Source organism: Nilaparvata lugens, chromosome 3, assembly GCF_014356525.2.
Source record: "Nilaparvata lugens isolate BPH chromosome 3, ASM1435652v1, whole genome shotgun sequence".
Lineage (NCBI taxonomy): Eukaryota > Metazoa > Arthropoda > Insecta > Hemiptera > Delphacidae > Nilaparvata > Nilaparvata lugens.
Genome location: NC_052506.1, coordinates 70,827,201 through 70,842,617, shown reverse-complemented (window position 1 = coordinate 70,842,617; position 15,417 = coordinate 70,827,201). Strand labels below are relative to the sequence as shown.

At 32.9% G+C, this 15,417-nt stretch overlaps 1 protein-coding gene across 3 annotated transcripts; it reads right to left on the bottom strand.

Moving 5' to 3' along the window:
* Window positions 1-1,079: 1,079 nt before the first annotated feature.
* LOC111046558 (cdc42 homolog) lies at window positions 1,080-13,571 on the bottom strand. 3 transcript variants are annotated; one of them, XM_022332134.2, is made up of 7 exons: window positions 13,438-13,571; window positions 9,307-9,423; window positions 8,677-8,749; window positions 7,185-7,294; window positions 4,902-5,099; window positions 3,092-3,201; window positions 1,080-2,272 (listed from the first exon to the last, which is right to left on the bottom strand). In XM_022332134.2, the coding sequence occupies exons 2-6, from the start codon at window positions 9,409-9,411 to the stop codon at window positions 3,112-3,114; spliced, it is 576 nt and encodes a 191-aa protein (XP_022187826.1). In that variant the 5' UTR covers window positions 9,412-9,423; window positions 13,438-13,571; the 3' UTR covers window positions 1,080-2,272; window positions 3,092-3,111. The 3 variants fall into 3 exon arrangements, with proteins under 3 accessions (XP_022187826.1, XP_022187827.1, XP_022187828.1); XM_022332135.2 differs by having other exon boundaries at window positions 9,307-9,419; window positions 13,438-13,526; XM_022332136.2 differs by lacking the exon at window positions 13,438-13,571 and adding an exon at window positions 12,893-13,374.
* Window positions 13,572-15,417: the final 1,846 nt, after the last annotated feature.

The following is a 15,417-nucleotide window of genomic DNA, read 5'->3' as shown; positions in this document are numbered from 1 at the left end:
TGATGATAGGGCAACATTGTTTTAAAATGCGTATAAAATTGCAGTCATATACTATTTAAGGATTAGGAAGTACTTGAAAGACTTCAAGAAGATGGCCTAGAAGGTAACCGGAGAAGGGTTACGGGAGATTGAGCTTTCTTGAAACTTCTACCTCCAAATCCCTGTCGTTCGCTTATTCATACGATCACAATCATTGATAAAATTTCTTTTGTTGTTGAGGGGCAACACATTTTTTTGAAATAATATCATAGTAACAGAGGGACCTAACAATCTGCGAAGAATAGAATATAATTAAACGCCGTACTATTTATGATGCCAAAAACATACATGAGAATAAGAAAGCTAGTCCTATGTTTCTGATTTCTTTAGTGATTTGAAAAAAGTAAGCAAAGGCAAATAAGTTGAATGCGATTATTATCGAAATAGTTGAAAAAATTGGGAAATTTCCCATAAAAATTATATATGATAAGGATAATCGAAAAATCAATACGGATCCGTAGTTTTTATCGATAACATTGAAAAGCAATATTATATGGACTGAAATCGTAATGGGTTAGCCAATGTAGAGAAAAGCAAACTAACAAAACACAAGCACCCAGTAGTGGAACTCAATGGAGACAGACAGGAACTCACAATCGAAGAGTTCACAACATTTTACAGAACAAAAAACGTAAATGGATCACCAAAAATATTCAAAATGGCGGTAGAAAACATCTTCAGGTCAATATTCTGTTGCATCTATTCTATACATTAGTAATCAGGGCTGCATGCGCAGTTTAGCTGCTCCCTTCCAAACTGATAAATAATGAATTCGTCCTTTTAAAATAACTACCTAGCCCTACTACCACAGAATACAGCAGACGTATAGAAATTTTCTCTGCTACTACCGAAAGATGGTCATTGCAATATTTTAATCCTTTCCTTACTCAGTGATCACTAATATTCACACAGAGTTCAACAAGTTAGTGGTATTAAGATGAGCGTTGTCATGAACGTCAAGCAAACACTTCATGATTTCAGATCTTGCTCAAGGTAAATCTGTAGTCTGATGAAAATCATCAGAATAAATCCAAGCTAAATGAATTTTTGATTAAAATAAAATTATTTTTTATTCAACAATGGAAAGTTATACAATCGTACAAAAGTATAGAGCAATACATTCTTATTTTAAATAATCTACAAATCTAACAATATAATACAAAATGCATTTATTTTAAGTTTGTCACTGAATATAGATTATGGTACTTGCTTGTGAGCTGGTTTTATATTAATTTAGTATTTTTTTAGAAGAATAATTCTAGATGAATTCACTTTAGTTTGATTAAAAATAGAGGAAATGTTTAATAAGATTTTTATTTGCAGTCCTTTATTGAAGAGAGTTTTTATTAATGGAGGAAATGTATGTTCTACTGTAAAAGGCCTATTTCCAATAGGAGATACCTTCATTTTTATTAAACTAATATGTATTGGAATACTGTTTACAGTATAGAAATAGGTTTGCAAACATTTCCTAGAAATAATTGCTTAGAGTTCATTGGACAATATTATCAGTATCAAGAAACAAAGGTTACAACCGAACATACCTAAAGATTAATAATTGTTACTAAAATATCAATAAATAGGTCATGACTCTACGCCAAAGTTATTAGCTATATTCAAGATTATACATGATCAAATAATTTCAAAATCAGAAAATTAAACAGACAAGTAATTAAATAGTGATTAATATGTACACGAAGATTAAAATTAGCAAGTTCAATACTTTCTTCAATTCAGCAATTGATTGAAAATAAGAAATGGAGAAACTATTGAACAAAGCTAAAATACCATATTCCTTTTGGTCGAAGTGAACCATTACATTGATTAATTTACAAACTTTGGTTTCCCTACTTCTTTCATAAATTGATAAAATAAAAATCTTGATGACCAATGAAAGAAATCGATAAACCTATATGTTTGAATGAGTTATTTTTCTGTACAATAAAATTTCAATAAATTATCTACTAAAATATTCGTAAACTAAACAGGCTATGAACTTATTCCACACTAGTGTTATGTATGGGCACTTTTGTTGCATAATATAGTAGAACAGAATCCGCTTATAAAGAAGAAGGAAGCATTGGATGTAAATTACTCATTCTCCCCATTTCATGCATGATGATATCATTTATCGGTAGTTAATACTTTGAGAATTCCTTTGGAGATGACTCTTGGGCTGATATTGATCTGGCCTCGAACAGGCGTTGAAATCAATGGTAATTTCGCTTCCAATCTGAAAAAGAGATCATTTATTCCGGAGGTTCAATTTTCATATTATAATCGTTGCGATCAATATTTTTATTGCGGATATTCAATGTTATCACTAGATAAAGCTGCCGCGGGAATCCGCATAATTCAACATCGCTCTTAATCATCCAGATAACAAACAAACTGATATGATTTTGGAGAGAATTGCGATAAAACACCGTGGATGCGCGACCGAATCGAACCTGAGCCGCCAGCTATTGTTCTTTTCGTACCTCAAGTGTGATGAGGTGAGGTGAAGCGATAGAATGTGCAAGTTCTATTTCGGAAGCTTTTATTGCAAAAGAAACCTCTAGTTTCATTCCAATCGACAGCCTTTTCATAAAATTGTATCGGAATATTTAGGATATTCAAGAGTAGCACCGCACATTTGCGTAGATTTTCAGTCTTATCTCTGGAGCACAGCTCCACCAGAGTACACAACGCGATCGAAATAAGAGAATATTCTGTTTATTTCTTTACATTTAAGGATTTTGGTCTTAACTGGCCTAAATCCTGTTAAAAAGTATTAGGCTACTCAAGTGGTATAGACCGTGAGTTACAACATGAGCCTCAACTCCTCAAGCGGTGAAAGAATGGCTGGCGTGGTAGGGATGTAGGGGTGAGAACTCTACACCCTCTTTCACCGTTCGAGGGGTGGAGGCTCATGTTATAACTCACCGCCTCTATCAATAAAGTGATACATTTTTTTGTTCAATGACGATGGATTACAGAAAAATAAATTAAATTTTGAATATTAAATTTTCATCAACTGGGAGGCCTATAGTTTTGAGAAAAGACACATTACCTTTTGATCATTTCCTTGTTTTAAAGCAGGACACATCTTTTTCTCTTGGCTGGTTCGGGAGGTTCCAAAGCAGCTAGAATAGCTTCATCAAATACGTTCTTCAGTCCTTTCTGCAAAGTTTCAATGTCGAATTAAGAAAATAGCATTATGAAAACAAATTCTTTTTGGTGCAATGCGAGACTTGTAATGCATACATAGAATATAATAAATATATACAGTACATGAATAAAACATATGCTTCGCATACATTAACATACTCAATGAAATTGATAGAAAGTTAATTTTTGAAAGCCTTGTTATAGATTGTGTAGTCTAAGAAGAACCTTGTAATTGCAGCGTCTATATGAGTACCAAGCTTTTCCTCATGACTGAACCATCTGCACTTCAACTCAAATTATTCAAAATTTGTTTTGCAAAATCAAGTTTGGAAATCAAATACTGTAAAATAATCGTGTTTTGGATTGGAAATCATAGTTACGAAATTTAGTACTTCAATACTTTTCAAAAAGTTATTAGATAGAGCTAGTTTTGGACTAGTTTTCAGCAGGATCACAACTTATTTAAATTTAACCATCAAATAATTAAATGAATCATAAATAATGTCAGTGATTGGGAAAAACAACAGAGAGACCCAATCTTTACGGTTTCTCTAAGCGATTTATACAGCTTTCTGTGTAGTTGTGAAAGTGATTTGGTACCGGTAGTTATAATTTTTGTACAAATCATTATGAACATTGGGTAGAATTTCAGATTGCCTAAAACAGGGTTCATAGCAGTGCGATATTTCCCAGGCCGCGGAAATATCGACAAGAAAAATCGCACGGGGGTTCATCATACAGCAAGCAATTAATCGGCACGAAAGGAATGTGAAGGGGATCAATGAGTCATCATTTCTGAATTCTGGTCACAAGAGTTTTTGTCAGAATTCGTTGAATGAGGAGCATGGATGTTACTATTTTATAGACTACTGACAGTTTATGATCAACCTTGAAAAAATAGCAAGCAATTTATCGCTTGGACCAACAGCAAGCAGCACTCGAGGTGATTTTTGCCTGTTTTGGGAAGATGAAATTCACTTCGATGTGAACTATTTTCATCGCCTCCCTTTACTTTACATGTATTTGTATGTGATATCGCCAGGTAGAAATTGTCAGGGAAAAATCACTCTCGCCCAAGTGTGAATTCCGCCTAAGAAAATTATCAATTGTTGATCCATAACTCACTTTCAATGATTTGAAACGTTCCTGAAGATTTTCAACTCAATGCTAGGATAAGCCTGATGGCAACAGGAGCGAGATAATTTTCAAGCCGTGCTTGATTAAATTATTGGAATTTGCCGTCCGTCGTCGTCGCAGTGCTTGAGGCTTAACATTGGCATTCAATGAATATTGTCAAATAATAGCCAGTTTATAGAAGTAGTATAGACTATTCAAGTATTATTGACAATCTACTAAACGAAAAAAAACATGCAATAGTAATAGAGATTCAAGGTAATGCACTAAAATACAAGCTAATTTTAAATTTATTATTTGTAACTGTTTGCTCCCAACTAGAACTTTCGTTTTCCTACCATATAATATTATAAACCTTTTCACCTTCCTAATATTTCCTTTCTATTTTTCATCTCAAATTCAATACGTGAGATTTCCTAGTACATTGGTAACCATAGTTGGAAGAGCTTACAATACTCGCTCTATTTTGCACCACATATCCTTCTATTGACCTATTTCATTAGTATTATCATGAGTAAAATAGAATAAATTAAAGGAATATTTAAAATATAGTATATATGAAGAATCTATTAGGTTACCTGGGTTAATGCGGAGCATTCAACATATTTAACAGCCTTCAATTCCTTAGCCAGTTTTTCGCCTTGTTCAAATGATATTGGCTTCTGTTTATTTTTTGCCAATTTCTCTACTGTGCCGGCATCGTCGCGAAGATCTATCTGTGTTCCTACTAATAAAAATGGCGTTTTCTGACAGTGATGTGTTATTTCTGGAACCCACTACAAAAAATAAAAAATATAGCATTAGACAAGAGTTGGAAATTTAACTTATAAAATTTGAATTTTTCCCTAATAAAAATGGCGTTTCCTTACAGTGATGAAATTGTGCAATATTTAACATACAAATGGGTCCAATATCTCGATTGAAAACTTATCTAATCGCGATTCTAGATAACCTTGTACTGAGTCGCATAATTATGGTGTAATATCAGGTGGATGAGATTGAAGTCTCTACTACATTAAGGCCCGGTTGCACAAAAGCCGGTTAAATTTAAATCGTGGTTAATTTCACGAGTACCAATCAAAGAAGGCTTTTCTGAAAAGCCGGCTTCTCCGATTGGTTCTCGTGGGGCTAATCACGATCAACTTCACCGGCACTCAATATTGAAACAATGTTCGATGGAAAAACGACTCTGTTCCATATTGGGTCATGGATTTACTGAAGTCACCCATCAAAATATAAAGAAGGCTTCCTAATGGAACAATGCTTGGTCATCGTTAAGATCCATGGCTGATCACTTTTATAACCATTCGATTTCGAGTTAATGTTGTGATTAAGTCGTTAGAAATAGCACAACTTTGATTTGAGCAATAATATTTCGACCATGGAATGTATTTATGCATGGGTTTCAATAACTATGTCAGATAAGTAAGCTTTGGATGCCTACCAAACGGAAGCAGGAACCAATCAATTCGTTGAACTACCTCAATAGTTCAGACGTTACTTAGAATGTTCAAATAAATCGTTTATAAATACAGCCCTGTTTAGGATTAACATTTGTTCTAATAATAATAATAATTACATTGTATAAATAGTTAGCTGATACAAAAGTCTGTACATAGCTAATGTTTTAGAAAAAATCTGGTGTGGGGCACTCACACAACTTTCCTTGCCGTTATGAAAATTGATCACCTGACGCTAGTGTTCCCGCGCATCTCAAGTCTACTATTCAAAGATTTGAGCCAGCTGGTGACAGGGCAATAACGCTGGAGACACACGAGGTCTGCTATCTCTTCATAGTGAATCATTTAATAGAATCAACAGTTTGCAATTGGATAATCACATTTTCTCGAATTTCGAGATTATTTTTAATTTTAAGTGAAAATGTTACTAAACATCAATTGTAGAGATTTTCATGCTCAATCTTTTCCACTCGAAATTTTCTGATTAAATTGTATCTGAAGCCTGATAATTGAGAATCTAAAATCAAACTTTGCATAGATGAGGCGGAGCTCCTGAAATTTTTACACATATGGGACTTGTGGCAGTTGATAGAGCTTATCGATGATTATTTCAGGTATAAATTTAATCAAAATCGTTGGAGCCGTTTTCGAGAAAATCGCGAAAAACCCTGTTTTTGACAACATTTTCGCCATTTTAGCCGCCATCTTGAATCGCATTTGATCGAAATTGTTCGTGTCGGATCCTTATATTGTAAGGACCTTACGTACGCAAATTTCAAGTCATTCCGTTAATTGGGAGATGAGATATCGTGTACACAGACGCACATACACTCATACACACACACACACACACAGACCAATACCCAAAAACCACTTTTTTGGACTCAGGGGACCTTGAAACGTATAGAAATTTAGAAATTGGGGTACCTTAATTTTTTTCGGAAAGCAATACTTTCCTTACCTATGGTAATAGGACAAGGAAAGTAAAAAACAAAATATCACTTCTGCACACACAAAAATCTGAAAAGAAATAATTAGGTACTCCCGAAGCAAAGACCTATATGAGAGTCCCAGCAGTTCTCTCTCCGTTATTGTAATGCTTGATAAAATGAAAGAGTATAATTCATTTTGTAAATAAACACGTTTCAAAAGGTTTCTAGACATTCACTGAAGACCAAACATAGAACAGATTAATGTCATAGGTATGAGATGTCTTCCGGTTAAAATTGCTCACGGGGAATTCCCACATCAATTCAATTCCTCTATTCGAATCGACATTGTTTGAACATTGAATGTATTAAGTTACAAAACGTTAAGAGTTGACATATAAGCTAGCATATAATTTGGCACATGTTAATCCAAATACCTCAAATACAAAGATTGAATATGATCATTTTTTACCTTTTCTTTGACATTTTCGAATGAAGATGGAGAAACAACTGAGAAACACACAAGGAAGACATCTGTTTGAGGATAGCTAAGAGGCCTTAGTCTATCATAATCTTCCTGACCTAGAAAAAGCAAAACAAAATTGAATTTGAAATTTCCCACTATATGCTAATACACTGTTAATAATGGTTTCAATTTTTGAATGCATTATGTATTATTAGCTCATTGAACGTGGAAAATATAAGAATAATGTGATGACTTTAGCCAAACAATCGGATATTTGCTACAAATATTATATTACAGCATCACAGGCCACAGTTCATTGCTAGATCTATACACATCCAGTCGCGCTCTGCTCTCACAAGTTGATCCTTGGACCGATTTATCCCTTCCACAGCATTAAAACTCAACTGTACATAACAATATAATTAGTCAACTAGCCGAATTGTTACCAGCTATAAGTCAACCAGCATAGAAAGCCATAATTTTTTATTGGCGTGCGCAGTTGGCTTCCTTCAACCTCCGTCTGCCCCCACACCGAAAAAACTAGGGATCTAATTGTAAGTCCACATCTGTACAGTGACATACTACATACGTCGATGGATAGATTGAAGGTATACACTAAAAAAATTAGTCATTTACTGAATGTGATTCCACCAACATCCAACTAAATCAAAAAGCCGGGTAAAATGATTTAGAACCGGTTTTCGAGCTCGGGATTTATTTAAGTTCTAGACTTTAAACAGCTGGAGTCAGAAAACTGGCTTTCCGAATCGGGGTGTAGTCGCAGTAAATAGTTGCAGCAAAATAAATCTTTATTTTCTCATTTCTATAATTGGAAACGTTTTTCCATGACGAAATAAAACATTCCTAAATAATTCAAAATAGCTGAAATTTTACACATTTCTCTTCATTTTATGTTCAATTTTCTAGTTTTTCGAAATTTAATTTAAACGTGACTTTGACTATGACTACGACAACGCCCCGTTTCGGAAAGCCAATTTTCTGACTCCAGCTGTTCAAAGTGTAGAACTTACCTGAATCCCGAGCTCGGAAACCAGCCCTTAGTGGTTTGTAGAGTTACAACCTTCAGTCTGATAGCTCCGCCTGGTTCGTGGGTTCGAATCCCGCCGGTAGGGATTGACATGATCATCTCATACATCAATCACGGACGATGATAAGATGTGAGTGAACCTACAACTTTAGATGGGCTCCAAACAAAAAAAAAATAAAAATAATAAATGGTATTTAGGAGAGTTTGGCTTTCAAAGTAGTCACCATTATAACGGGAGTAGCAGGCACATGGAGCTCAACTCATCTTATCAGCGCGACCACGACCCCAAACACTTCCGAAAGCAATAATGACATGTTCGATAATAACATATTATCAAATAAAATTAGCGATTATAGAAATCAAATCAGCTGACTGTTCAAACTAGCTATTTAAGCAGAAAGAGTTGGAATATTGTCGAAAGAAAGCCTACAATATAGAAAAATTAGTTACCAGCTGTATCAAAGAGGCCAAGTGTGTATGGCTCTCCGCCAATCATCACCGTAACAGCATAGTTGTCAAATACCTGTAACACAGATTCGAACAATTCACTTGATACATTTTGTACTCGTGAATTCAATGTTATTATCCTGCTTTAAAAATAATACAGTGATAAAGATAATGATAATAATCAAGATGATCATCAAAGTCATACAGTGATAGAAAAATATAAAAAATATTGATGAAGGAATGAATTGATCAATTTCAATGATCGCATTCGATTGATCAAATAATACACTTTCGACTCAATAGATATTAACAATACTCCTAAAACTTAATAAGCTCGATAAAACACACGAAACTTGAAAAATGGAATATCCTTATTTACAAATTAGAAGACTAAATTTATAGAAACAATATTCTTTCTGATCTGGAAAGCTCAATATTCAATAAACGTTTAGTTTCGAATTCTGATATGATGTAATTTGTGGCAAGTTGAATAGAAACTATTATAGTTGCAAGTAAACTTTCTCAATTTGCCGAAAGATATGTATTTGAATAAATAAAATCTCTCATAAATTTTCATATGTTAGTATTAAATCTGTTGTAATATTGAATGTGCACAATAATTTCAATACTTACAGTGGGTACATATTCGGAAGGGAATTTATTGGTGGTATATGATATCAAGAGGCAGGTTTTTCCGACAGCTCCATCTCCCACGACAACGCATTTAATCGTCTGCATTTTGCTACCTAACTGAAAAACATAAAAATTCATATTTATAGCAAGTTTCAGACAAAATTGTAAAAATAGTTTACATATAAGAGACATAAATGTGTAATAATAGGGATATTGAATAAGTTATAATCATATAAAAACTACCAAAAATGCTATAATGAATGTAGCAATCACTTCAAATGGAGGAATAAAATAAGAAAAACTCAAAATACTTGAGAGTTCGAGCATGGAGAACCAGTGTTAAATGTAGTAGAGCGTAGAAGTTTCAAAGTGGAATTTTTTCTCACAATTTGTGGCCAGAATTTTATGAAATCTGATAATATACGCCGAATAATTTGAAGAGTATCACCCTCCATAGCATAGAGGCATACGAAAAGGTTAACTATTAGTAGAGAGCACAATACAATACAGAATCGAACAGCTGCAACTAGGCTAATTGCTATTATTCATGTTTATTATTGATCAATAGATAAAAATACTTTCGCTGGTCTATCATTCAAGTCAAAATTGCGAACGCGAGCTTTATAAAGTGTGTAAAGGACTTGACTCGAAATTGACAATATTGACACACTTGACCTATAAAAATTTTTAGCTATTAACTCGAAATCCAATCATGGAAAAACAATAATATTGATATGAACGTTCAGTGAACTATGCAGTATGGGTCCATGTTCAATTTGAATTCTTGGTGCAACCAAAATTAATTTTTCTGTATCGTATGATACTTCAAGTTGTTGTATTGATTTATAGATATAGCCTAATTGATATTTTATAACAAGTCAAATCAAAAAGCTTAATAGGTACTATCTATTAATAATAATGGCTAACATTAGCATTGTTGAAAGCTTTCTTGAAATTCAGGGAATCAATACTATGCAGGAAATCAGAACTGGCCTTCTGCCAATTCAATACAAAAATATAAGAGGAATATCCCTCTAAACGAAGGAATGACAGTGGATGCAAACGAATTACATTGAACGAGTTTAGTTTTCCATTTACTTTTATTTTAGTTATTTAGAATTTCAACACTAATATAGACGGCTACGATTAATTACGTTATATAAATCGTAACTTGAACAATATCATAACGCAGTCTGCATACGAAGAACCATTCCTAAGAAGAGATGATTTCCAATTTCCGTGAGCAGGAGAATGTCTTTGAGAGTGCACTTCGGGAGAGGTTTGTGAGTCTGGTACTCTACTCACTGGATGAAGAGGCAATACGATGTTTTCTGAGATCTACGACTGACCTCCCATCTTGATCTTAGACTTTGTTAATTATTATTGCACGGAAATCCAAATTAAATGCTGTAAATCACCCAGAAGACTTCTGTTAATGCAAATATTGACAACAGGGTGAACAGCTAGATGGAAATTCGATGAGCGCTGGTATTCAAAAATAATTTGTCAGCCCGGGAATCAAACCCGGTACCTTCTAGTCAGGAATGCTTACCCTTACTCCAAACTGACAATTTCTGGATAGCAGCGCTCATTTTATACGAAGCCATAGCGGCCAGCCAGTCTACTGAGAAATTGCATTTATTCAAATGCTCAAGAATTATAAATTATTATTATACGAAAATTTACAGCATTTAATTTGGACTTGTCAGTAATTTCCATTTTTAGTCAACGCAATCTATCCAGCAAGTGCTGGTAATGGATGCAGATTACTGAATAACTGATGGGTACATTACAAGGACCAAGTTGAACAGACTTGCTCAGCACAGACTCAACAAATGTATGCATGTGAGCTCATATTAATTCAAAATTCACGGCCTAAAACTTGCGAAAACTGACGCTTAACTTTCCACCATTGCAAGACCGTAGAATGCAGTGATCGAGGAGCACATACATGTAACACCACCTCAGTGGCAGAGTATAGCGGTGCAACATATACTTTATACACCCACTGCCAAAATTCAATCACTGTCGAAATTGATAAGGATGTCAAAACATAGACAATTTCCCGATTCGTGGACCGTTGTGAAGACTTCAGAACAACACAGTGGCAATAGAAGCGTCAGTTTAGCGTGCACTAGCCGTTGATTAGTGTCGGAATTGGAAATGCCAGGAACATTAATTTGAGTTCCGGTCATTTCCAATTCCGCGTTCCCGGATCTATTAGCCGCTACTAATGTTTATGTGTGCAGTATGCTCAACAAAAATAATTATAATTAATAACGTAGCATGTGAATTTATTAATTTTATACAATTTTCAATAAATTTTCTACTTTAAGAAAGCGATATTACAAGTTAGAATCGTATTTTATGTTTATCTCAACTAAAATGCATTTCTGTCATTGTTTTTGAATAACCTGATTAAAATAAAAATGTAAATATGAGCTGTATGTTATTATGTTGTATGTCGGCAAGCTTTTGTATAGAATGAAGATTTGTCTTACCGGTAACATTTTTAATGAAAGATTGTAACAGGATATAAATAGGCTATACCTACAGTTATTAGTGGGTGTGAAACAAATGTAGCCTTTAGCCTGTTTTTAAATGATTTTATACAATGCGTTAGTGGAAAATGCACTAAATGAGTTTTTGTTGATAATTGCAAAAAATGATCTAGTTTGTTTCTTTTAATCTAAGATAAATAAAAATTGAGAATTTGTGTTGAACAGTTCAAATTCAGAAGCTTCCTAACTTTACAGCCATAAGCCGATTAAGGATTCAGTGCACTACAGTCATCAGTTTTTATTAATCTTGAATTGCCTTGGCAATAACAAGTTAGGGTATCAAACTTGAATAATATTTTTACAACCCTGAACCACTTTTCCTTTTAGTTTTTAATTATTAATCTTCATATTTTAAAAAATTCTTTCAATACAACTAGGCCTACAGCTAATACTTTCAAAATCTTCTTTCTCTTCAGTCTTCTAAACAAAGTTTTGTATGAGCTATAGAGAACAGATAAATACTGAAATTAATCCCATCGATGAGATTTAGCAGCTTTGGCATCTTGTTGTTTATATGTACGGTAGTCTAAGAGTTTCTGAAAAAATCAATTCTTTTCTACTAAATATCAACATTTTTAAAGATTTCTTTTCTCAACTACCTCATTGGGATAATATAACAAAGTAGAATCTGGTTTTACAATATGATTCCATATGACAGTCTGTAGCCAACTGCAACTTATAAGAATCGTCAATATTTTCAACGACCAGTATATTTTCATTAATAAATAAGGTTGAACGTATTGATTAATAGCACTAATTGTTGGCTAAAAACATTTATCATCTGAATTGGGTCTCATTTTTCATAACTAAAAATGTAATAGAAAATCACAGGATAGACTACAGTGTTAGACACTTCAATAGAATTTTTATAGTTAAACAATACCATAATACAAATTGTCTTTTAATAGACTGTCTAAAAACAAATAAAAGTACTTCAAATTGGCTGCAATTGAATCGCATTGATAGTTTGAAAATTAAGATATTTACCAAACAACCGAGTAAGTAGGTATAGCTGTCAAACTTACTTCAACGGAAATGTCTTTCAACTGATTCCAGTAAGTCCTACTATCGCTTACCAAATGAAAAACAACAGAATCAATAATTAATATATTTCAACTTTGTGAATTTAGGATAAGATAGCTTTATAAAGGATAAAATTTGTCACGAATGATTTCCAAAGCGTTATCCTGTTCACGCAAAGGTTAGGTTACAGGAATGCGATTGTTATATTCTGCCGATATGAAAACGAAAACTCAATAACTTTGACACTCCAAAGCAAAATTATCTACTATATTTTCAGATGTGTCTCAATAATCTTGTAACGTTTAAACAATTGAAAATTATGCAATATATTGAGAACATAATATCACTGACAATCAACGAATACCCTACATTAGAAGCCATTTTGACTGCATGGCCAAATGATATTTCCTGAGGAAATGATTCATCCACTGACACATGAATAAGATATGTTAGTTGATAACTAGAAAACAAAGCGTGAAAATAAGGTTTATCAACAAAAAAATCTATTTACAAGAATTGTAAGGAGTAGAAAGAAGATAATACGTACGAAATATTGGGCGTCAACAAAACTTATCAACACGAAAAGCACCTGCCAGCGCTGTCAACCTCACCCAAGTACTACTGTTGTACAGTCCCACCAAAATACGTCAAGAAAATACTTCTTTTTATTTTGAAAACAATAAAAATATAAAGAGATTCACTGAAAAATTCAATTAACGAAAAATAACACTCTTCATGTTGGAAGAAAAAATAGATCAATTGATTAATGTTTTAAAAATATTATTCTATTTAATATACAATCCAAACTTAACGCGGTAAAATGTATAGTCACCGTATCTCTAATCGAAAAGGCATAGATCAGCCGCTGCGGGAAAATTTAAACGAAATCAATAATTTGAGTAATTTGCTGTGTAATTCTCAATAGAATATTAGATTATCATAATTATATATTGTAAACACATTTGATAAGACCTTGACAATAATAATTGTATGACTGTTTCAACTGTTTAGATGAATAATAATTTTCCTGGAAATTGTATAAATTTGGTTTTGGACTTTAGACCGCGTTTCATTCTATAACATTCTTGGAAAATTACAGTATTGTATATGATCAGCTAAATTGAATGAAGTCACTGTAGGCTAATTATTGTTGTAGAAATTTGAAATTTTAACATTAACACAATTTATTGGGAAATAATATTCTACTTTAGTCACAATTTTATTTTTTAAATTTGGATTTGACAAAAACCGTATTTTTCCAATTATGGGAAAATTCTACAAAAATAACTTATTCCTTTTGAACATTTTTTTTAAATTTTAACAGAGACTAATTATAATAAATTGATATAAGAATAATTATATTTTGAGTTGAGTTGAATTGAGGAAATTTTCTTTTTTTGGGTATAAATACTGTAGCCTACGGTAGGCTAATATAGGGTTGCTACTCGTAACTATATAATAAAGTATTGTACTTTATTTGGAGGTCTTGTACTTTAAACTTTTTAAGCAAGATAAAGTACGCAAAAATACTTTATTTTGCTCAATAAAGTACCATATAATAAAGTACGTGGAAATCAAAACATTTTAGGTTATTAGAGTGGCGGAGACTGTCAGATTTCAAATAAATATACGGTATACATTTTTACTGATAGAAAGTAACAGGTAGCAGGTAACAAATGGAATGGAACTGCTGATGAATTCAAGAATTTGTATGAAGTGGTTTCATATTTACTCTCTATTCCTGCCACTTCAGCATTTGTGGAAAGGGATTTTTCGGTGATGAGTGGAGAGATGAGAGGAGCAAAGCATCTTTGAATCTCATATGAAATGAACTACCTAATGATTATTTCAATTTGAATGTTGATTGCAAAGATGCTTTGCAACTCTTCACCAGTAACAATGAATTATAGATGATGGCCAAAAGCAATAAGAAATATGTTTTCAAGAATAATTAATTGATTTTTCATTAAATTTAAGATTCATTATTGATTTCATTAATTCATTACATTATTAAACTCATTTTGTATTTCATTATATGCATTTTACTGTCTTTTTCCTCCAGGGCTACCGTACTTTTATTATAAATAAAATAATATAAATCTAAGTACCCTTTTAAATTATTTTGTAACATAATTGTGTCAAAAAAAGTCTTGAGACTTGAAAATGGACTTCCACAATCAGAAAATTTTCCACAATATTCCTTATTTTCCTCTTCGATTCTAAATATTTTCTGAACGCCAACTTTCATCTTTTTTCAATCAGCAACACAAAACCAACCGATTTTTATTAAGCGAGCAATTTCTGTATTTATATATCTGGGTATTTTTTTATCTTGCTATTTTCATATCTGGCTATTTCTATAACTGGTTATTTATGTTTAACGGATTTCAAAAATGGCTCTAACGATTTTCACGAAATTTGGAACATAGTAGGTTTATGATATAAAGATTCGATTGCATTAGGTCTCATCCTTGGGAAAACTCGCTGAACGACATTAAAAGGATAATATTCATCCTTGGCTGAAACA

Excerpts from the sequence above, each read along its gene's own strand:
- LOC111046558 (XM_022332134.2), bottom strand. The coding sequence starts at position 9,411 with ATGCAGACGATTAAATGCGTTGTCGTGGGAGATGGAGCTGTCGGAAAA. Across the intron at positions 7,295-8,676 it reads TGGCCTCTTTGATACAGCTG|GTCAGGAAGATTATGATAGA; the intron begins GTAACTAATTTT and ends TGCTTTTTCTAG. Across the intron at positions 5,100-7,184 it reads TCGAAAATGTCAAAGAAAAG|TGGGTTCCAGAAATAACACA; the intron begins GTAAAAAATGAT and ends TATTTTTTGTAG.